Source organism: Mustela nivalis (genome assembly GCF_964662115.1).
Source record: "Mustela nivalis genome assembly, chromosome: 4".
Taxonomy (NCBI): domain Eukaryota; kingdom Metazoa; phylum Chordata; class Mammalia; order Carnivora; family Mustelidae; genus Mustela; species Mustela nivalis.
The window spans coordinates 51,638,033-51,660,675 of record NC_139023.1 but is presented as its reverse complement, the minus strand read 5'-3'; the positions used below and the strand labels follow the sequence as shown (position 1 = coordinate 51,660,675).

Here is a 22,643-nt window from a genome sequence, read left to right as displayed (position 1 = left end):
TAGTGGCTTGTTCTGTGAATTTTCTCCACCCATGGTCCTCCCACGAACCAGCCCCTGTGATAACTTTGATTGTCAGAATGGAGCTCAGTGCATCATCAGGATAAACGAGCCCATCTGCCAGTGTTTGCCGGGTTACCAGGGAGAGAAGTGTGAAAAGCTGGTCAGCGTGAATTTTGTCAACAAAGAGTCTTATCTTCAAATTCCTTCAGCCAAGGTCCGGCCTCAAACGAACATCACCCTACAGGTAAGCCATATCCCGTGTCCAGGGAGTGAGAGCTGATTTCATCCTAAGCCACCTTCAACTTCAAATCTTCAACATCCATGGTAGTTCATGAGTGATTCTCTTTCTTAAAGAGATGGTTACCGTCCTCATAACACAAAGACAGAAAATGCTCTCTTTGTGAAAATCTTTAGTCATTCTCTCCAACATTTGTATTTTTTTAAACTAAATGGGAACCAGGTATTTTTATTCACTACTTGATTATGAAACAGAAAAAGGAGAGAGAGAACAACAAAACATGTTTTGTGCTCTAGTGAAGGCATTATATTTATTTTTAGGACTCCAAGTTCAGGGTCTTTTCTTAGGAAAGCTGCAGGTGAGGAGAGCATGGGTGACATCACACACTTTGATAAAATATTCAGTGAGTGCCTTTTAATTTCTTACCTCAAAACCTTTAAGAGGCAACATGAGAGTGCCTAGTGGCTAAGTTGGTTAAGTGTCTGCCTTTGGCTCAGGTCATGATCCTAGGGTTCTGGGATGGAGCCTTACATCGGGCTTCCTCCTCAGCAGGGACCCTGCTTCTCCCTCTGTCCAGCTTTTTGTTCTCTCTCTGGTTCATTCTCTTTCTTGCTCAAATAAATAAAAAATAAATTTTTAAAAAAAGTGACATGAAATGAACAAATTCAAAGGTTATCGTAAGACTTTTAACGACATCACCTTGTCCCTTTGAGCAAGTCGGTCAGACCCTTGCGGACCAGGTGAGACTAGATGGGGGTTTATGAATTGAGGACACATGGGGCACACTGGGGCTGTGTGTTTATCTGATAAGGAAAATATTTTAACGTATTTTGAATGCAAATGACTTTAGCTGATTTCCAAAAGATGCCGCTCCTTGTTTGGCTTATCCTGACACTCCAGTGAGGGCAGGAGCCCTTCCAGCCCTGAGGAAGTCAAGCACGCCTTCTTTAAAAAGCCCTCCTCCCTCTGTTCCAGCGTTTTCCTTACTGGACTGCTACAAGAAGTACCTAGTGGGGTTCAGGCGTAAGACCTAATTTTTACCAAATTGGTTCCTTAAAAGCACAAAAAGGCCAAAAAGCAAGAGAAAAAAAAAACAGATTTTTTTCCCATTTGTGTGCTGTGAAGAATAGGAGCAAAAAGACCAAGTGAATGAAAACCTCCAGCAGAGAAAGTTTTAAGTATGTCCCATGGTGTTGACTTAAGTGTTACTGGTTTTAATTAATTCTTTACAAATTTATTTGCATCAAAATAATTTAGGAACAGGTGACCTTCCAAGTCATCACTTCCATGTGCCTTGCACTATTACTTTCTCACAGCCATAAGGAAAAAATAAGCTGGAGTAAAAATTGCACTGAGCAGTCTTGCTTCTTTTTGGTGACGTACGTGCGGATGACTGTGCCTCCTACTAATGTCAGGGTTACTTCCTACCAGATTGCCACAGATGAAGACAGCGGGATCCTCCTGTATAAGGGTGACAAGGACCATATTGCCGTTGAACTGTACCGGGGACGGGTCCGTGCCAGCTACGACACCGGCTCGCACCCGGCTTCTGCCATTTACAGGTGAAGGTCTCTCAGTTACTGGTAAAGGTGAAAACAGTGGTTCGGTGAAAAGCTGTTACTTCTCTATTATTCTGTAATGGTGAGCGGAGGGAATAATTGGGCCACGGCAGCCGTTATGATAAGTGCATTACTTAGGAGCCTGGCAGGAACAGATGTCATGCTCAAATTGGATGATGGAGGATAGATTCTCAAGGGGACTTCTTATAAAGATTGTTAGAGAGCACACAGTAACTGGGGGCCCGTAAAGAGGGATAGAGCTACTCCCTCCTATGCTTGAAGGGGTGAGTGCGGACAGCAGTTATGGAAATCCATGCTCAGAATTGGGCTGGTAGCTCAGACTGCCTGGCAGCAGCTGTGACCTTCAATGAAAGGATGAAGTCAGTCCTCAGAGAAAGCACCAGGGTTTTAAATATCCAACCTTGCTCTTCTGTCCGACAGTCCCCAACCCTGGCTTCCCCTTTGACCAAATCGGATTCCAGGAAAGAAGGAATCTACTGATGACAATAATATAGTTTGTTCGTGAGCCTCCCAGGGCTGAGAGCAGGGTGAAGACAGGTGGAGAGTAGCTCTAGAGAAGATAAGGCAAGATACTCAACACAATAGGCCATTTAACATTACCTTTCATGCAAGGCATATTTACTGAGCACTAACTATGTGTCAGGCTCGGATCCAAGCTTTAAAGAACAAAGCCCTTTCTCTTAGGGAGATTACACAGAAGATACCAATGCACACATACAATAAGAGATTGGTAATGTTATTTAATTCGTAAGTGTTCTAATAATGTAATGAGATTGATGATATTTTGTAGTTATGAAAGAATTGGTATTCATAGGGCATACGTCTTGTTGGAAATGTGCTTTTTGCATAAGATTTACCTTCCAAGGCCTCTATTGGATCTCAACACCGATTCACTATAGTCTTACAGACTAGTTACCTAGTCTGCTTATCCACATGTAGAAATTAAATGCCACCAGTTAAAACAAGGTCACAAAGTCATACACAGTTTCTTTTCAGGCAGGTAGCTTAAATGAACTAATCAGGGCAGTTACCAGAGAAAAATATGTTCTCATCATTTGACTCTTGAAAAGGTCTAACTTTTTAAAGTTACATTATAACTTCTATTATAAACAGCCTTGAGGTTGGTAACATAATAGTGTTTGTGTCTGGAGTGAACTAAAAGCAAACTTTTGTCAAAACAGGGCCAGACTTCATCCACCCAGTTCTCCCTGAGTGTTGCCATGGGAAAAATGTGGGCCCCAGTTTTACTAGAACTCTTATTTTTCAAGGAAAGGCATAAATCTGGATTTTTTTTTTTTAATATAAAGTATCCCATCCTTAAAGTATTGATTCACTTTTTTTTTCTTTCTTTCTTTCTTTCGTGTTTTTTTTTTTTTTTTTTAAATACCATATGTGGTGAACAAATGCATCTGTAAGCCAACCATGATTGGCAACAAATTTGGGGGCATTGATTGGGACATTAAGTTGGAGAAACTGGCCTCTATATTTTTGACATATGTTTTGCTGAGCTTCAAAAGCCTTCATATCCTATTTGAACCTTCATAACAATTCCTGGAAAGTAGATGCCAATTGTAGCCAGGAATGGAATTCAGTGAATCTTTCTGGTGATGAGCTAACCCACTTGGGAATATTTAGAGTATGCAAACAAATGCATAATTACTGGTTTCCAAAGGGAATACGAATTTCATCTCCAAATGGCTATAAATTAATGCCAACATTTTAGATATTGTTAGGCCTTAAATTATGTAGCCTCAGTTTGTTTCAGCCCATCAGAAAGTTTCAGAATATTGTTTCTGTGCTTCATTTTTTTTTCTTAATTTTCTCTTTTGTTCTAGCGTATGCTACGAAAGAGCATAGAACTCTCAGAAGCAATAGTGAAGTTTCTTGAGATTGGCTTATTAAAGTTAGTGTTCACTTAAAATATATTTAAAATGTTTCTAGATATGTTGTAGAAACCCATGTGATTATATCATAATGAGAATTTTACCATAAAGAACTTTGAGTTTATGTTTTACTATTTTTGCCTAACAAACAGTAGAGCATACCCTGGGACATTTACCAAAAAAAGAATAATTTCACATGGTACACTTTTCATTGTAAACCAGAAGTCCACTTCTCTGCTTGTAGATCATGTAATGGAGACACTTATTGTGAGGTCCAAGAAAAACAGTTTTCATTTAACTCTTGCTTTTTGGTTTATGGCATGAAAACCAAGAAAAGTCATCGCATTATTTTTAAGTAAAATAAAAGCAGTAATTACGCAGGATTCAGGTAGAGAGATGATTGATAATGGATTATGTATATAATATGAACACATTAGATATATATGAATATATTCATACACCATTATGGAATAGAAAAAATGCTTCTGTAAAGTAGAAACTATAGTGGACAAATTATTTCAGCACACTAGGAGATTTAATATTTGACACATAAAAAAATATAGTGACTGAGAAATCTGTTCTGACCTAGGCTTGGCCAGTTACTAGTGGATAAACTTGGAACAGACACAATATTTCTGTGTCTCAGAAATCCTATCTATAAATAATGATACAACACATACCCAGTGAGATTCCTCTGAGGATGAAATTCCAAACTCAGCTCTGTCCTCACTCCTCTGCTCACATTGTCTTCATTCTCTTCTACCTTGTAGCAAGAGAAATTTTCCTGATATCTCCTTATGGAGTATAGCAGAGGACTTGAAAGGTGTATCTTCCATTCCCCCCCCCCTTTTTAATATTGTGTTATGTTAGTCACCATACAGTACATCATTAATTTTTGATGTAGTGTTCCAAGATTCATTGTTTACTTTTGACACCTAGTGCTCCGTGCAGTATGTGCCCCCCTTAATACCCACCACCAGGCTCACCCATCCCTCCACTCCCTTCCACTCTAAAACTCTCAGTTTGTTTCCTGGGGTCCACAGTCCCTCCCTATTTTCTATCCTTATACCATAACACTAGAAGTAGAGATTGTTTACAACATCTGTAGAGGGTTGTTGAAAATAACTATCCAGGCTATAAATACATTTACTCCTTGACCTATGAAATCCCCCGTCTTGGAATTTATGCTATTTTGTACACCTGACACTAAGGTAACATTATGTCAACTAGGCTTTGATTTTTAGAAATTAATTAATGCTTTTAAATGTGGAGGTGAGGTGAACCATCTTACAAAGGGGCAGGAGGACTATACCATGCGTTGAACAGATTCATTATCTGGGGAATAGTACAACATCAGGGAACTTTTCCCAGACAGTTGTTAAGTTTGGTTGGCTATATAGCCTCTGGGTTATGTGATTTATAGGTTTACATTAAAAAGAAGAAGAGGGATGGGAAAGAGAATTGAGTCTCATTGGAGAGACGAACAATAGAATCTCCTTGGTCTCATATCCAACACACACGCTCAGCCATTCTTGATACTCTATGGGAAGACAGCACTGTTTACCAGCTTTGGAACTTTGAACAAGTTACTTTATCTCTTTACCACTTCCATTTCTTCCCCTAAGCCATTGGAATCATACCTGTTTTTCACAGGTGGCTGGGAGAATTGGAAGTAACAAACATAGAGCCCCTGTGTTCATGCTAGGCATAGAGTTGGCTCCCAGTAATTGGTGATGCTGCTGCTTTATGGCTATTCTTGATGCTAGAAATCCAGATAATGAAGAATAAATGCAGATGTTATTGCCTTCCATGGGACTCTTACTGTATGTTCAAGCCTACCAGTCCCTTTTTATGTAGTGCATTTTTATTTAAATGAGGTAATTTGCCTCAAAAGCATTTATTAAAAGGCAACTTGACTTGACCCATCAATCATGTTGTAAAACATCCTTTTGAAAACTTTATGCATGTGCAATTAATACCTTTAATCCCCTTTGGCCTCCATTCCTTTTGATTTGAATAGGTAGGCAGGGAAATACCGTATTACCATCCCCACTTCATGGTGGAGTATCCCTATCCAAGAGGTAATCAAAATGAGAACACCAGTTGAATTTGTCTGGTGTGTGACTCCTATTCCATTGCACAGAATATGCCAACAGATACTTTGAATTTTTAAGGTGAAAAGCTAGAGCTCACATAAGCCAAGTGAACTGTTGATCTTTACTGAACCACTGAATTACCTTAAGATTTATGCCTGAGACAGAATGATGAAAATGCCACTGTTGATATGTCCTGCAGAAAGAAAGAAAATCAGGGGCAAGTTAGAGCCCCTCTTCTTCTAAGCCCTGAGTTTTGAACCTTTCTCTGTAGCCAACCACAAGACCTAGTTGAGTAACTGCTTTGTTTTCATACATCTACTTAGAAATGCAAGAAACCCAAATCTCTGCTAATAGGTAAGTGTAGTAAAACTAAATACATAATAGTGGTAATAAATTCAATGTACATTCCCAGGGGAAAGGCTCATTGTTAGATGGTTCACTTGCAACTCTCATGAGCCATCCAATACATAGTTCCCTGGGGGAGTAGTGAAAGAAAGTTTACCAATATTTCTCAGAAACCGAAAGGATATTATGCATAGTGAGTGGATAGGTAGGAATGACCATGATAGACTGGAAAATCGATCATGGCTCGGTTGTATCAAGTAACAACTGGTATGTCAGCCGCTGCTTTTATTTTAAAAGCTATGTAGCCAAAGGATTTCTGGACATCCCCGGTTAAGCTCATGTTTTAGAAAGCAGCATGAAACACCGATTTCGGATATTTTTAGTTCTGAAATACTGTCCTCAGGACAGTACACACACTGTCATCTTAAAAAGCAAGGAATTTAAATTAATTGTTGCAATACTTATCTGTTGGAAGAGCATGGTGAGTCCTCATTTAATTGCAGGGAAATATAAATGGAATCAAACTTAGTGATAACTCTGGTCAAGTTCAGGAATGATCGGCTTAGACATTTAAAACTTTGGGAAGGGAGGCACCTGGGTGACTCAGTGGGTTAAGCCCCTGCCTCTGCCTCTGATCTCAGGCTCCTGGGATCAAGTCTGGCTGGTATCGGGTTTTCTGCTCAGCAGAGAGCCTGCTTCCCCCTCTCTCTGTCTACTGCTCTGCCTACTAGTGATCTCTCTCTCTCTCTGTCAAATAAATTCTTAAAAAATAAGAAAAATAAAACTTTGGGAAGGAAAAACATTTAATCAGTCTAAATTTATAATTGGGAAAATAGGATCCAAATCCACCTTTGAAGTCTGTATACCTTATATGCATTCTCATAACCTTCAAACTCTTATTATAAAATTATTACTTTTTTTTACAGTTCTCTGATTTATGGTAAAAATACCAATTTGTGCAACAATTATATAAGGTTATTTTTTGTAGAACTTTATTCTTGGGTTATTTGGGAGAAAAATCACTTATTAAAGGCTTGTTAGTGGTGAGAACACACTACTTTTTAGGTTTTTTATTGCAAAAGTGATGCATAATAGTTAAAAATATGTAATCTAGAAGAAGATTCAAATCTCATTAGCCACTGGCTGTTCCATGTTGAGTACCATAAGTGCCCAACTGTTAGGGCTGTTGTGATTCTTAATGAGTTAAGACACATGAAGTTCTTAGAACACTACCTGACCTATAGTATGTGCTTTGTGATTCTTTGGTCTTAGTATTTTCATTCCCCTGATAAGGAAAATAAAATGGAGAAAAATGACCTGAGGTCACATTAATCCAATGTCACATTAATCCAATGTCACAGATCTAATGAGACCTAGGACAGGCTGAACAAGATTTACCTCCTAGCAGTTCCTTCAGGATATGGCTACTGAAAAAATCCAAATTTTTAAATAAAAATACATATTTTAGATGTCCATCCCTAAGTATGCTTGAAGCCTCTTGACTCTATAACTGTAAACCAGTTAGAATTACTTTTAAAATATATATATATTTTATTTATTTATTTGACAGAGATCACAAGTATAAGCAGAGAGGCAGACAGAGAGTGAGGAAGGGAAGCAGGGTCCTCACCGAGCAGAGAGCCTGATGGGGGGCTCGATCCCAGGATGCTGGGATCATGACCCAAGCCAAAGGCAGAGGCTTTAACCCACTGAGCCACCCAGGCACCCCAAGTATTACGAAAAAAAAAAAAAGCTACCTGTTATTCTTGGGGTGCCTGGGTGGCTCAGTCGGTGAAGCATCTGCCTTGGGCTCAGGTCATGATCTTGGGGTCCTGAGATGGAGCCCTGCCTCTGGCTTCCCTGCTCAGTGGGTAGTCTGCTTCTCCCTCTCTCTCTGACCTTCCCTCCCCCAACCCATGCTGGTGCTCTCTCTCTCTCTCCCCTCTCCTCTCCCTCTCTCTTTCTAATAAATTCATAAAAATCTTAAAAAAAAAACCCTATATGTTATTCTTAACAAATCACCCTTATATTTCACTTACTTAATATATATACTGAGCATCTACTACTTATCATTGGATAATGATACATTAAGGATACATTAAGGAATACAGAAAGAATACATACTTCCTGTTTTAATATAGCTTGCTCAGTTTTACTGCATCAAACCACTGTCGTTAGTCATGATATACCAGGATCGATTGCCTAAGACCGATGTGTGACCAAGAACCCACTTTCCAGCACAAATGGCCTTTTCTTGCAAATGTAAAAGAAAAAAAGAAGTCTCATTATTAATATTTACAATTTAGTCAAGGTCTGTGTTCACGGAGCAGTCCTGTAAAACCACTGACATGCTGTTTCTATTCACAAAGAAGAAAGCAATTGGTCACCACTCTAGACATATCTTCATTTTAATATTTTACTTAAAACTTAAGTAACTTCAACAAGATATGCTCCCAAAGAAGTTATTTTATTTCTGCCAGTCTTTAGCATTATTTTATAATTTGTACCAAAAATAAAGCTAACTAATATCTTCCTGAAGATACTGAAATAGTATTAAATTATTTATATGATGACAGTGAGTGGTAGTAAGGGTGATGTTGACATCTCACACTTAACTTTGGACTTTCTATATCTGGATGATTCACCCTGCACTTTTTAAAAAATCATTTCATGTGGATCTCAAATTAATCATCAGAGGAAGAAATATTTATTAGCATTAACTGAAGAGAAGACTGAAGTCTGTAAGCAACTCAGTTTGGTCAAACGTTTCCTAAATGGTCTAAGGTCAAACATTTCATAAATACAAGACTCCAAAATCTGTATGCTTGGCCATTCATTGATAACCCCATCCAGTATCTTCCCTTAGAAGACAACCCTATATAGGACCACGATTAGTAGGTACAAAACTTTATTTAGTAAATGATTTTCATGTATATTGTTTCCTCTGTTGGTTTTACTGGTATCAAATGTTGGGATAATTAAATTTGTACAAGGTGAAAATATTGATTGGCATATCTCATATTTATTATTTTAAAAAGATGATATCTGAGATAGGTTATCAAAGATCTTTGGACATGTGGACTCTTACAACCACTTAAGACTGGAAGAACTTCAGATGTTTTCACAGTTCTGAAGAATGCTTTATACTGTGGTCAAATCACAAAAACCTTTTTAATCTATGTTGGCAAACAAAGGAATATTATTAGACACCTGTGCTGAGAACCATACAGAAATGTTAATACACTTTTCTATTATTTTCAGGCTTCTCCTATTTGCAAATTTAAGTATCAGCACCCAGAAATTTAAGTCATCATTTTATGTAGGAAACACTAGGTATTCACAGTTTCTCTATCACGTGCTTCCATATTTCCAAGTTTGAGCCTTTGTTTCATTCTTCCTAGTCAACATCCCAGTATATTAGCTCTTGAGCCCAACTTCCATTTTACCATATTTTTGCCTCCGTGGTGAGAAGTAAGTATATCCCTGACATTGTGGTATATGGATCCTTTTTCTTGCGTTGGCTCTATGCTCATCTTTGCGTGCTGTTAACACTCCTGTTAGGTTTTCAACCACACTTCAAAACTATATAGCACCTTCCTGCTAATTGCACCCAACTTCATCTTATTTTTAATCCCCATTTTTCATTTACCTCAGTTTCTTAATCTTTTTGTTTTTATCCATTTTATGAATCTCTATGTGCTCTCTCAAGTTTTAGAATGACTGTTAGACCTGGTGTTGGAAGAATATGATTGGGTAGGGATTAAATGTACCCATTTCCATTTCTCTCTGTGAAAAAACATACTTTATTTTTTTATTTAAAAAACATTTTTTTTATAAACATATATTTTTATCCCCAGGGGTACAGGTCTGTGAATCGCCAGGTTTACACACTTCACAGCACTCACCATAGCACATACCCTCCCCAATGTCTATAACCCCACCCCCCTTCGCCCAACCCCCCTCCCCCCAGCAACTCTCAGTTTGTTTTCTGAGATATGGAGTCACTTATGGTTTGTCTCCCTCCCAATCCCATCTTGTTTCATTTATTCTTCTCCTACCCTCTTGACCCCCCATGTTGCATCTCCACTGAAAACATACTTAATTTGTATACATTCCTAAGAAGTGGAAACTGATTGTATTCCCTGATATATCTTCTATTTTTAAATCAGTTATTGGCCTTTATTTTTATTAAAGTTAGGTAGGCATATCTTTTCCTTAGAAGTGCTTATTGGAATTTATATTTTCACTTCTTTGGGTTAATAAAAAAAATTGATGCATCAGCTAAGCTACTTTTTCTTTACAGTGTGGAGACGATCAATGATGGAAACTTTCACATTGTGGAGCTACTTGCCCTGGATCAGAGTCTGTCCCTCTCCGTGGATGGAGGGAGTCCCAAAATCATCACCAACTTATCAAAGCAGTCCACTCTGAATTTTGACTCTCCCCTCTATGTAGGAGGTAAGCTTTGTTCCAAATCCAGTAAGTTCCCAAAACTCTATGATTCTCATCATAGACCAATGCTGAAATTGTTGATCCCTGGTGTCATGGCCATCAACCCATGTAGTGATCAGTCATTGAAAGATGGGCAACAAGGATACACAAAAAAGAGCCCTGGATGTGTGTTAAGTGACCTATTTATGTCTGTCTCAGCCTGTCAATAACCAATGTCATGGTTGGACAAGTTCTTGTGGTTCTTATTGATGATTGCAAAGTGCTCATCAGCAACAGGCATCAGGAAATTTTGAAGAAAAATTAGAAGTTTCTTACTTAGAAGACCTGAAAATTACACAGCACACCTATGGTCACATAGCAAGATCTTAGGGCAAAAGAGAGAGAGTCAGAAGAGTGCATGTGTGAGAGAAAGAACACATGGGCCCAGCTTGCTGCTTTTATTGTGTCATGCTAGAAAGAAAAAGAAAAAAGGTTCTGTCAAATCTTACCATTCCAGATTGTCTGTGCTACCAGTTGCCAACTGTAGATGGTTGGATAATTATCAACAAAATCAAATGAGGAATGAACGAACAAATGAATTAAATGTACAACTTGTGCTGGGGTATCAGGAAGTACTTCTGGTTTGCTAAGACCTTAAGGTGAATGAACAAGACAGAGGGCTGGGAAGGTGGACTAGGGTTTGGGATGATAGAGTGAAGATTCTGGACTTCATTTGTAACTAGCCAGAAGGCAGATGAGGAACGGGTAAAGAACAGAGGTGTGGGCCAAGTTCTGAAGGAGCCCAGAGGAGAGAGCTTTCCTCTGTTGGGGGTGGGGAGGGGAAATAGAAACTGGAGATACAGAATTTCAGTTTTCAGGCCAAGGAGCAAGAAAGTATGTGATGTTGAATTGAGTTACATTGAATTAAATCGCATTGGATGGAGGTGATTGACTGATAAAATTAACTCATTTTACAGAGAAGTGAACTAAAGTTCCTATGCAGATCAGTGTAACTGATTGGCTTAGCAGGACAAGCATTTTCACAGTGTTTGCATTAATTTCCTGCAAAATAGTAACGTTGGGATTCTCCATATTTATTATCCTTTTAAAAACTTCCTTGAAAGCATTTTTGGAATTTCCTGAAAGTCCAGAGCACTTCTATTTTTTTTTATAATTTTCAGCATTAGAAGATCTTAACATTTTGAAAGAATTTTGGAGTTTTTAGAAACCATTAAAAATCTTGGTTCAGTTCCATAAAAACTTTCTTAGTACCCACCATGTGCTGGGAACAAGGTTAACATAGGTACAAAGGTTACAACGTTGAAAATGAAATATCCCTTCTTTGCCCAGGGGAGTAGGAAAAGCTGGCTCATGTGTACACAAGGAACCATATATAGTGCATTGGAATAAAAATATTGCATACCAAGTCTGCCCCGCAAGTTAAATGATCTTATTGCTTCATGGAATCACAACTATGAGATGCACTAAAAAACAGAAGCCTCCATTTCTTGCCTGCACTACTCTTATCAACCATTACATCAGGTTGGGTAAAGCAAGTCACAGATAGATATAACTGTGGTTTGAGAAAAAAGAAATTATACTCACTGAGCAAATGCAATGTGTCCAACACAATGCTTCTTTGCAGTCTTAATCCTTAGAGACCTAGGTAGTAGGTATGATTTTTTTGATTCATGATCCATAAGGAACTTTACAAAATGCAAGGACTTTACAAAATGTGTGCAAGTTCACGGAGCCATGAAATAATGGAGACCTCATTTGAGTCCGGGTCTTGGCCCTCCGACCCCAGAACCATCGATCTGCACCACCATTCACTTTTTAACATAGAGCAGAAAGGGAAGCGATCTAGGTTTTGTGGCTTTTTGTTTATTTCTGGACTTGTCCTTCGCTTGATTTATTGTGCTTTCATCAGAAACCATTTCACTGAACCTTTTAAAACCCCTTTCTGATGCAGTGAGGGGGGTGAGGGGACCCTATGAAATGGGAGTGCTTAGGTCAGAACATTTCTCACGAAAGGTTAAAATTGAAAAATGCCAGTCTTTCTAAGCATATAGGGTCTGGAAGAATCCAGATAGTACCTCTGTCCATCCAGGCCTGAAGGAAGCCACTTCCTGAAGGAAACCTCACTGCCAGAGAACATAGTGGGCCCATTTCCATCCAAATCTCCTAATCAGAGTGCAGTCTCACGGGTAATTCAAATTAAAAAAAAAAAAAATACAATGTAATCAAAAGACCCCAACCTTGATATGGATGTGGCAAAGGCAGGAGAACCTGACTTAGCAAAGGAGAGGGAGGTAACTAAGCTCATCTTTTTCTCCAAGTCTGAAATCAGGCATGTCTGGAAAAAAAAGACCATCCCTGTGTGTGTGGACTTCAGTTCACACATTTATAATGAATGGAGATGATTAAATTAAAACTAATCCCAGAACAAGGAATTTTCTTTCACTTGGGCTTTCCTGGAAATGGTACATTTCAGGTTTTTTTAACCCACTCTAGAGAGCAACTCCATTCCCAATGCCAAACGGACATAGACTAAAAGTCTAAGGTCATGAAAGTTCAAAGCCAAGACCCACAATTCAGTACTTGCCGACATGTGACACGGGAGCACTTGCATCAAAATCAGCCTAGCTGCGTGTTAACATTTAGAGTCCTGCACCCCACTTCTTCTTACCAGTTAGAATGTCGAGGTGGGAATAGAATGGGGCCTGGAGAGCCACCTTCTAAACATGGACCTTTGGTGGACCTTATGTGTGACTGACTTGGAAACTGCAGTTCCTGTCCATCCCCTCATGTCACAGATGAGAAGACTCGGCCCCACAATGGTTGGAAATAACTGGCTCATGTGTACACAGACCAACAATAAAGACTTTGACCTTGAGCCTGCCTGCTGGTTTTGTACATTTATCTGTCTGACATTGGTGATGTTGGTGACATTGGCTAGAACCCAAATAGAACTTCTTTGCATAGAGAAGATGATGCTGCTACAAGGCAGGTCCCGGCCAGTGCTGAGGATCTAGGTCTTTAGAAACCAATCAGCCCTCTGGAGAGTGAGAAGGAAGTCTTCCCCAGCCTGTACCCTCCAGCCAGTAGCTCAGAGCCCAGGCAGAATGAGGGTGTGAGTACCAGGGGGATCATCAGCCACCCTGAAGGCCTCTGGCTCCCTCCCCTTACCCCACTGCAATCTGGACAGCTGCCTCAGGTAGGATCCCATCCAGGAACTATTTCAGGGTCTGGCTTAGGCCGTGGAAAGATTCCTTAGTTTTGCCAAATGAAGTTTACCAGATGACTGTCACGAGTGGAACATATATATGCAAAGCCTGCAAATTCTGTTTTTGGAGGAATTTCTTTTGTATTTCTGATTTCTTGGCATATGAAGCCTTCACTCTCAATTAGCAAGAAAATAAAAACAATGCGGATGAAGTGCTGATGTGATAGGAAGCAGGAGTGAGTTTCCCAGATGCGGACCAGCACCACTGTGGCTCAGGATGTTGGCGGCGATGAGCCGAGTTGGTTGCCAACTTAGAAGTTGGCAAGGCTGGGGTGAAAGGTCACTGTGAGCCCAGCTCTCACCCCTAAGGCTGGATGGATGGAAATGTGATCCAGAGATTGCGAGGTTCACTCATCAGCTGATCTACAGCATGGTCTTACGGGGTGACACTGAGCATGTCACCCCACCTGTCACTGTGCTTCCTGGAGCTCTGGGCTTCCTGGGCGTGTGTCTGGGTTGAAGAGGTGGGTGGAGAGAGGGGGGAGTCCAGATTTCTCCCCAATTGCTGATCTCGCCTTTGGCTACAATAGGTCTGCTTTGAGGTTTTATATGGATGCCTCCGCGTAAGGTTTTATTTGAAACAGATGTTAAAAATTAAGAGACAGGCTGCCAATGAACTTAGTTCTTTATGTTAGCTTTGCATTAGAATTGCCTGGAGCATCTCCCAAAAATTAAGTCAAAACAAAGAACCACCCAACTCTTCTCCCTTCTCCCTAGCCCCATGCTGCCCAGATAACCTGATGAGGTAGGTCTGGGTGGAGGCTCCAAACATCAGTTGTTCTCCAAAGATTTCAGGTGATTCTTACGTGTAGCCAGGTGGAGAACCACAGGCCTGGATGCTGATGATCTGTGGTTGTCCTCAACGACCCTCACCCTGACTGCCACCTTGCTGGAAGAGCTCAAAGGGTTGAGGGTGGGGGTGGGGGCAAATTGCTGAGGATCCCCCCACAAAAAGCCCACCCACTGACCCCGTATCCCTCCGCAGGCATGCCCGGCAAGAACAACGTGGCTGCGGCCCTGCGCCAGGCCCCCGGGCAGAACGGCACCAGCTTCCATGGCTGCCTCCGCAACCTTTACATCAACAGCGAGCTGCAGGACTTTCGCAAGGTGCCCATGCAGACCGGCATTCTGCCTGGCTGTGAGCCATGCCACAAGAAGGTGTGCGCCCACGGCACGTGCCAGCCCAGCAGCCAGTCAGGCTTCACCTGTGAATGTGAAGAAGGCTGGACTGGGCCCCTGTGTGACCAGAGGACCAATGACCCCTGTCTTGGAAATAAGTAAGTTCGAGCTGCTTGGGGGTTACACACAAATACCCCAGCCCTCCAAGCAAAACCTGGGAAGGGAGGGAAGGAGGAAGAAAGGAAGAAGGGAAGGAGACGAGGGCGTGGGGGGAAGAGAGACGGAAGTCAGCCCATTGGCCCATCTCCTTCCTATTCTTTCCATCACCCTTCCAGCATTCTTATCCCCTCTACCTAATTCATGTCCGTTCCTGCCTTCCTCCTGCGCTGCAGATGTGTGCACGGCACCTGCTTGCCCATCAATGCGTTCTCCTACAGCTGTAAGTGTCTGGAGGGCCATGGGGGCGTCCTCTGTGATGAAGAGGAGGATCTGTTTAACCCCTGCCAGGCGATCAAGTGCAAGCATGGGAAATGCAGGCTCTCGGGACTGGGGCAGCCCTACTGTGAATGCAGCAGTGGATACACTGGGGACGGCTGCGATCGAGGTAAGCCGACCCCTGGGCACCACCCCTTGAAGCAAGAACTCCCTGCCATCTTTGAAAAGAGAGAAAAAGGGAGACACACACGCGGGCACACACACACACACACAGAGGAGTGATATGAGGAATACCAACCTCTGCATTGCCTGTAGCTGCTGCTGTTGATTGATTCCCCAGCGATAGGAAGGCACCAGATGTGAAGTGTCCTCAGCCTCCATGGCAGGAACCCAACGTGGCCTTCAGCCGTCTTCTCGCTGCTTGGCGCGCTGTGAAAAATACTCCTTTTTACTTGCTGGTGCAGCACATTAACTTTCTTCCCTTCTTACTTTTACTTGCCGTCCTCATCCATTTGTATTATTTCATATCTGACACAGAGAAGAGGCCGCTCGTAACTCTGCTCTAGGTTTAGGACAATGTCACCTTTGACCTTAGAATCAACTGATTTATCACAGCACAGCGTGCAGGTGAGAGGGATGGAAATGTGCCGACCTGCTGGCCCACCTTTCTCCTTCTCTGCGTGACCAGACTGCGCCTCGCCTACAGCTGGCAGGCATTTTGTTGTGTGTATCAGAGGGACGAGACAAGAGGAACGTGCCCATGGAAGCGTTCAGCAGATGTCTCTTTTTGAACCAGTTCATACTAGGGTAATTTATGAAGTTAGTGGAATGTTACTTGTATTAAGTCACAGATTGAATGATATTAAACCCCAGGTCTAATAAATTAAATTGCATACTCTCTGAAACGGCTCCCTGTGGTAAACAAAACCAGCTGTTAGTAGTGTAAAAACAGAAGATGTGTATTTTTGCAATAAAGGAAAAGATTTAGGAATCCAATTTTCTTGTCAGTCCAATAGCATAGTATTTATAGTCCACATATATAGCATCCACTTTGCAGAAAATAAAGGCCAAAAAAAAAAAGTATCTTTCAAGGAACAGCAAGCTGTACCACCAGCCCATTATATGGAATATGAGTGGGGTCATGACAACCGGGGTTACCCATGGCAGACAAAGGCAGCCCCTCTTGGACTGAGTTGTGGATCCATGGTCCCTTTGCAGGACTCACAGGGAATGCCCTCAAAATGCTTGTGCTTCTGTTCTTTTCTAGAAATCTCTTGCCGAGGGGAGCGGATACGAGATTATTACCAAAAGCAGCAGGGCTATGCCGCTTGCCAGACGACCAAGAAGGTGTCCAGGTTGGAATGCAGAGGCGGGTGTGCGGGAGGGCAGTGCTGCGGACCTCTGAGGAGCAAGCGACGGAAATACTCTTTCGAATGCACTGATGGGTCTTCGTTTGTGGACGAGGTCGAGAAGGTGGTGAAGTGTGGCTGTTCCAGGTGCGCCTCCTAAACGCGTCCCTGGCGGCTTGCGTCTTCAGGAGTGTTGTCTACTTCTCGACCACGGTGGACTCATTAATGCTTCATAGTGGAAATATTTGAAATATATTGTAAAATACAAAACAGACTTATTTTTATTATGAGAATAAAGACTTTTTTTTCTGCATTCGGGAAAAAAAAAAAAAAATGCTTCATACTAACGCTTCCCAGATGCGAGAGAAGTAGGAAGAGATACCCGGAGGCCTCGGCACACGGAGGGGAAGTGCTGCGACTCAAATTCATCTTTGTAACATGCTGAAGACAAGCAGAAGCACAGAGACAAGGGAGAGCTAAGCTACTGTGTGCTGCCGTGACATCATCACCCAGCCCCTGACCCCCACCCCCACACTCCCCCCACCTCTCCACCCCTGTGCCCTAATTCCCATCTCTTCGGTTCCCGGTTCCCGAGGACACACCAGGCACCTGTGTGTGGTTGAGGATGCGAGGTGGAGGAGCGGAACACGAGAATTCACAGAAAACACAGTTGAGGCATATTTGGTGCAAAACACTGTCTTGAAGACCTGGATTCTAGTCATGAGAGGGATGGGAAAGCTAACGTAACGTGTATTTTCTTTTTAAACTTCAGCATGTTAACAGAAGAAGCACACAAAAGTGTTTATCTACCGTTTTCCAGTATTAATTTTTGTAATATAAATGATAAAGGAGATGATAAAGAACCAATAGATTATTGATAAATAAATTAGTAATAATATGAATTTTTGTTTCTATGAGTTCTAAACAGCCCTATACAGTATTCAGTTCCAATGAGAAATATTTATTGTATCAAAGGACATTGTACTTAACATTTTAGGCCATTCTTTTACTGTTTCTCAATGCTTTAATATATATTAATTTATAATTGTCCTGATATTTTTGTATATTTTTCAAACTTAAAAATCAGGATTTGGGGGAGGGGGTTTGGGTTTTTTGTTTGTTTGTTTTTTTGTTTTGTTTTGTTTTTTTGTTTTGTTTTTGGCAATAGTACTAACATAGGGTGTTATCTTGGGATAAATATGTGTTGATCGGTTTGTTTACCTTGACATCTGACCACTGGTGTCACTGACCTACTGGCCTCATTCAGGACACCTGCAGAGAGTATGTAAAGTCTGTGTGTGAGACATTCATTGTATAGAAAGAAGGGTCCAGCCCCTCTGCAACATGTCCTCCCAGAACAGAAATGGTGTGTAGCAATTGACACTAGAAAAGTAGGTATTTTACAAATTAATATTTCCTTGACATTTGTTGCCCTTTTATTGGGGGCGGGGTGGGGAGAGAAAAGACTGTAATGTCAAGAACTGTGATTTTTTTTTTCCCAAACAATAAAGCTCCTTTATTACCTTAATGTTCCTATGTTAACATGTTTGCTGCTAAATTACAATGTAGAATTGATAATGACTTATAGTGGACTGTGCTCGTCCCTTATTAAAATCCCAGGGTACCCTGTGAAGATGCAGATGTTCCTTTCCAAAAACTTTTTTTACACAGAAAATTAGATGTACATGTATAATTCAGTGTGCTTTGTCTTTCTCCAGACTAATATCAGTTATACTACTGATGTTTGTAAATTAAACAGATATTTACTTCACTAACAGCTTGGTGATTTTCTTAGAAATTACAATATAATTATAGCCTACTCCTTAAGAATCTCTTAAAGTGATACAGAATGGATAGGGAAGAAAACCTGTATTCTGTTGTGGACATAAACTGTTTTATGATTAGCATATTATCAGATCAGGGACTTTGGAATGGCCACAGGAAAGGGATGGATGGAAGAACACATCCTTTGCTATGGAAAAAATACACAGTCAACTAATTTCTTCCAAAACAATTACAAGGTGAAGTCTAACTAACTACAAATGGTATTTTTGTTTTTGTTCTTCTTTCCCCTCAATTAGAACCAGATGGAAAACAGTGAAAGACAAAAAGTGCCTTTCTCCACAGGCATCGTAGGCAAGGCTTGGAACAGGGAAACAGCACGGGCTACATGGAATATTATTAGTTAAGCACCATGCTGGAATGTCTTCATTTTCTTATAAGAAAATCTTGCACATGTGCACACATACGTGTGCGCATAGACATAGGCACGGATGTCCAATCATTTATTCATTTCTGCTTAAGATGTCTGTATTTTCATTGTATAAATATTATATGGTCTTTGTAAAACATTTATTTATTCCCACTGTTTCATTTTTTTCAAGGACTGGGAATCACTCGTTAAACAAAGAAACATCTGCAAAGATAACAGGAGTTAGATCTGTGTTTATAGGTATGTGTTATCTCAGTGACCACTATTTTCCAGGGCTTTTTATATGCCAGGCACTAGGACAACGGCTTTATATGTAATATCTCACTCTTCTCTCACTATAAACGTATGGGATTATTGGGCTTCTCTCTGACACAGACAAAGAGCTTGAAGACAGAAGAGGTGAATTCCACCCAGGCCTCTGAGACCACAGGGTCCAGCTTCAGGGGATAAAGGGGGTGTCCTCTACCAAGGGGACTTTTAGACTCTGGATTCATATTTCCACAGCACAATTATTCTACCAATCATGTCGATTAAAGTGGTCGAAATTAGAGATGTTTCGTTTTTTTTGTTTTTGTTTTTTTAAGGAAAAAATAGTAAAGTCTTAGTAGGTTCTTGACTATATCCTTTCTCCTTCCTGTTTCTAAAGGCATTAAATAGAATTACAGTGGCCTGGGATTTGGGCTGAGTTAGCAAGTTTCTTAGGGGATCGTTTGCCTTGTGATGAGACTGCATTCTGTATAGGAGCCCTTCTTTGAGAAAATCCAATAGCCAAATAATTACCAGCAAATGAGATGAATTAAAGGCACTTACTCATGTTATAAAAAGCTCCTCACTTATAAGGCCTTGACCATAGGATTCCTTTAAATAAGAAACTAATCTAGAACATTTCCAACAGAATTCAATAGTTTATAATGAAAAACATTTTGCCCATTTTGAAATCAAAGCTATTACACACAACAATGGAAGTTTGTAATCTGAAAAGATAAAGTGATTAAACATCCCTCATGTGTTTACTTTAAATTCTCACAGGAGTTGAGGCATCATCAGGGGATTTGACGGGTGTTCATTTTCAGATGTGTTCCTTGAATAATAACTATCTCAATCTTTGGAATTTGTGCTCACCATACCTTTCCTGAAATTATTTCTTTGTTTTGTTTTGTTTTGTTTTGTTTTAAGATCTTACTCATTTATTTGACAGACAGAGATCACAAGTAGGCAGAGAGGCAGGCAGAGAGAGAGAGGGGGAAACAGGCTCCCCACTGAGCAGAGAGCCCAACGTGGGGCTTGATCCCAGGACCCTGGGAACACGACCCGAGCTAAAGGCAGAGGCTTTAACGCACTGAGCCACCCAGGCGCCCCCCTGAAATTACTTCTAAACAATGTTACACTAGCCTCAGTTTTAGAATTGCTCTGAGCATCCTGGGTTGTTTTTTGTTTTTTGTTTTGTTTTATTTTTTTTGATGTCTTGCTTTGTTCGCAACAGCTCCTTCTAGAGAAGTGATTGAGGGAAAAATTGTTGAAATTGATTCAGGACTTACAGACCTAGAGCATTAAGTCCTCTACCCCAGAGACTGACCATTACATCAAAACTAACATTTGTAAAAGGATATAAGCTATAAAAAGTATGTATAGCTTCATATAAAGCTTTTTGTAAAGCAAATAAAACTACATAAAATACATAAGCATTTTCATTCTTAATCCTCTCTATATACTTAAAAGTCATTTAACAGCAAATTTTTATTTTTTATCTCCTATCATGTGCAAGAAATTATGCTAAACTTTCAACATATAGTTTGGTAAACCTGGCATTATTTCTGCCATCTTAGAGCTCATGGCTCTGTGCACTTAGAGTTCAGGTTAAAGTGAATAACAAATATTATTATACAAAGGACATATAATATTAGATTGTAGTTTAGTTCTCTGATGGAAATTATGAGGTACTAGAAAAAAGCAGAGCAGAGAAATCCAATCAATTACATATTGGGAGGTCAGTGAATGACTCTGTGAGGTAGTGACATTTAAGCCAAGTCATGAAGGATAAAGTAGGATCCAGGACAGAGACTGTTGGAAATATGTGAGGGCATCAAAGCTAGGGGTCAACACAAAGATCTCAGTCTGTGCCTAAGCCTGAAGAGGAAAGGAACTCCTGTGTGGTCAAGGAAATCAAAAAAGTTTGTGTGGCAAGAGCAAGGCATAAGTTTCTCTTCTGTGTAACAACACAAGCCATTTTCTGTCTTCATTAACTCACCTTAAATTGTCTATATTTTTCTTTTGATCATCTGTTTGCAGTGATCCTTCAAAATCACAACAAAAATGGATTCCCATTTTAAAACAGCAAGTAGGTAGTTTTGTATAATCCGGGTCCTCAACTTCCAAATGAAATCCTTTGAAGATACAGAAAATATAAATACTTAAAATAGTACTGAAAATTAAGAGTAATATTTCTGGAATCTCCAAGGAATTTTCATGAATTCAAAAGTGGATGAGTCTAGATTGAAAGAAACAACTGCTGGCCAACCTATACTTGGAGACTCACATGAGTTCCTTTCTTTGCACACCAAGATCAGAGACTCGGGAAATAAATCAACTGGAAAATCATCAAAAAATATCTGTGTTGTCGCAAATGGCAAGATCACAGATATTTTTTGATGATTTTCCAGTTGATTCATTTCCCGAATCTTAGTGGGTAGGAGAAGAATAAATGAAACAAGATGGGATTGGGAGGGAGACAAACCATAAGTGACTCTTAATCTCACAAAAGAAACTGAGGGTTGCTGGGGAGAGGGGGTTTGGGAGAAGGGGGTGGGATTATGGACCTTGGGGAGGGTATGTGCTTTGGTGAGTGCTGTGAAGTGTGTAAACCTGGTGTTTCACAGACCTGGGGATAAAAATATATGTTTATAAAAAATAAAAAATTAAAAAAAAATATCTGTGCATTTAGGTGTCACTTGGTGAGTATGTTAGAGGGCTGTGCCTCCAACCAAGGAGGTAGAATCTTCATTTGACTACTAGAATGCTCCAGTTCTCATAAAAAAAAAAAAAAAAAAAAAAAAAAAAACAGTGCAAGAAATACTAGAGAAGACCAATTGTGTTGTACCAAATATTGAAAGACGTAGTTTCTGTAAATAGATTATTGTAGATATGGACTGAGCCTGGAAATGCCACTGTAGTAATGCTTGCTTAGAACGGTATGGAGGGACACTTGTTAAGTCATCAGTCAGTTAAGTGTCCAGCTCTTTGTTTGGCTCAGGTCGTGATCTCGGGGTCATGAGATTGAGACCCATGTAAGGCAGAGTCTGCTCAAGATGCTCTCTCCTTCCTATTCATGCTTGCTTTCTCTCTCTCTCTCTCTAAAATAAATAAATCTTAAGTCACTAATAAGCTAATAAAATGGTGAAAATATACAAGCCATATTTGGGGATGAGATCTAGGAAGATCAGAAACCTACAGTGGGCAATGGAAGTCTATGAAGATTATCTCAGTAGGAGAATTGTTTACACATGTATTACAGGAATTTTAGCTGATAGCATGTTATAAAGTAAATTGTTCAGGTGGCTATTTCTTAAGTCCAAAAAGAAGGTAAGAGCTAGGAATAAGAAAGGGGGGGAAAAATGGAAATGAATCAGGAAAGACAGAACAGACTTATTGTTACAGTGGAAGAATTAATAA

The 22,643-nt window shown here is 40.3% G+C and overlaps 1 protein-coding gene across 2 annotated transcripts in view; it reads left to right on the top strand.

Moving 5' to 3' along the window:
* Window positions 1-18,537, top strand: part of SLIT2 (slit guidance ligand 2) — a 356,666-nt gene extending 338,129 nt beyond the window's left edge. For both annotated transcript variants that reach the window (XM_082728507.1, XM_082728506.1), the window contains 6 exons: window positions 4-244; window positions 1,670-1,800; window positions 10,446-10,600; window positions 14,845-15,136; window positions 15,371-15,582; window positions 16,681-18,537. In XM_082728507.1, coding sequence (XP_082584633.1) covers window positions 4-244; window positions 1,670-1,800; window positions 10,446-10,600; window positions 14,845-15,136; window positions 15,371-15,582; window positions 16,681-16,922 — 1,273 coding nt within the window. In that variant the 3' untranslated portion in view covers window positions 16,923-18,537. The remainder of the gene's footprint in view (window positions 1-3; window positions 245-1,669; window positions 1,801-10,445; window positions 10,601-14,844; window positions 15,137-15,370; window positions 15,583-16,680) is intronic.
* The last annotated feature ends 4,106 nt before the right edge of the window (window positions 18,538-22,643 follow it).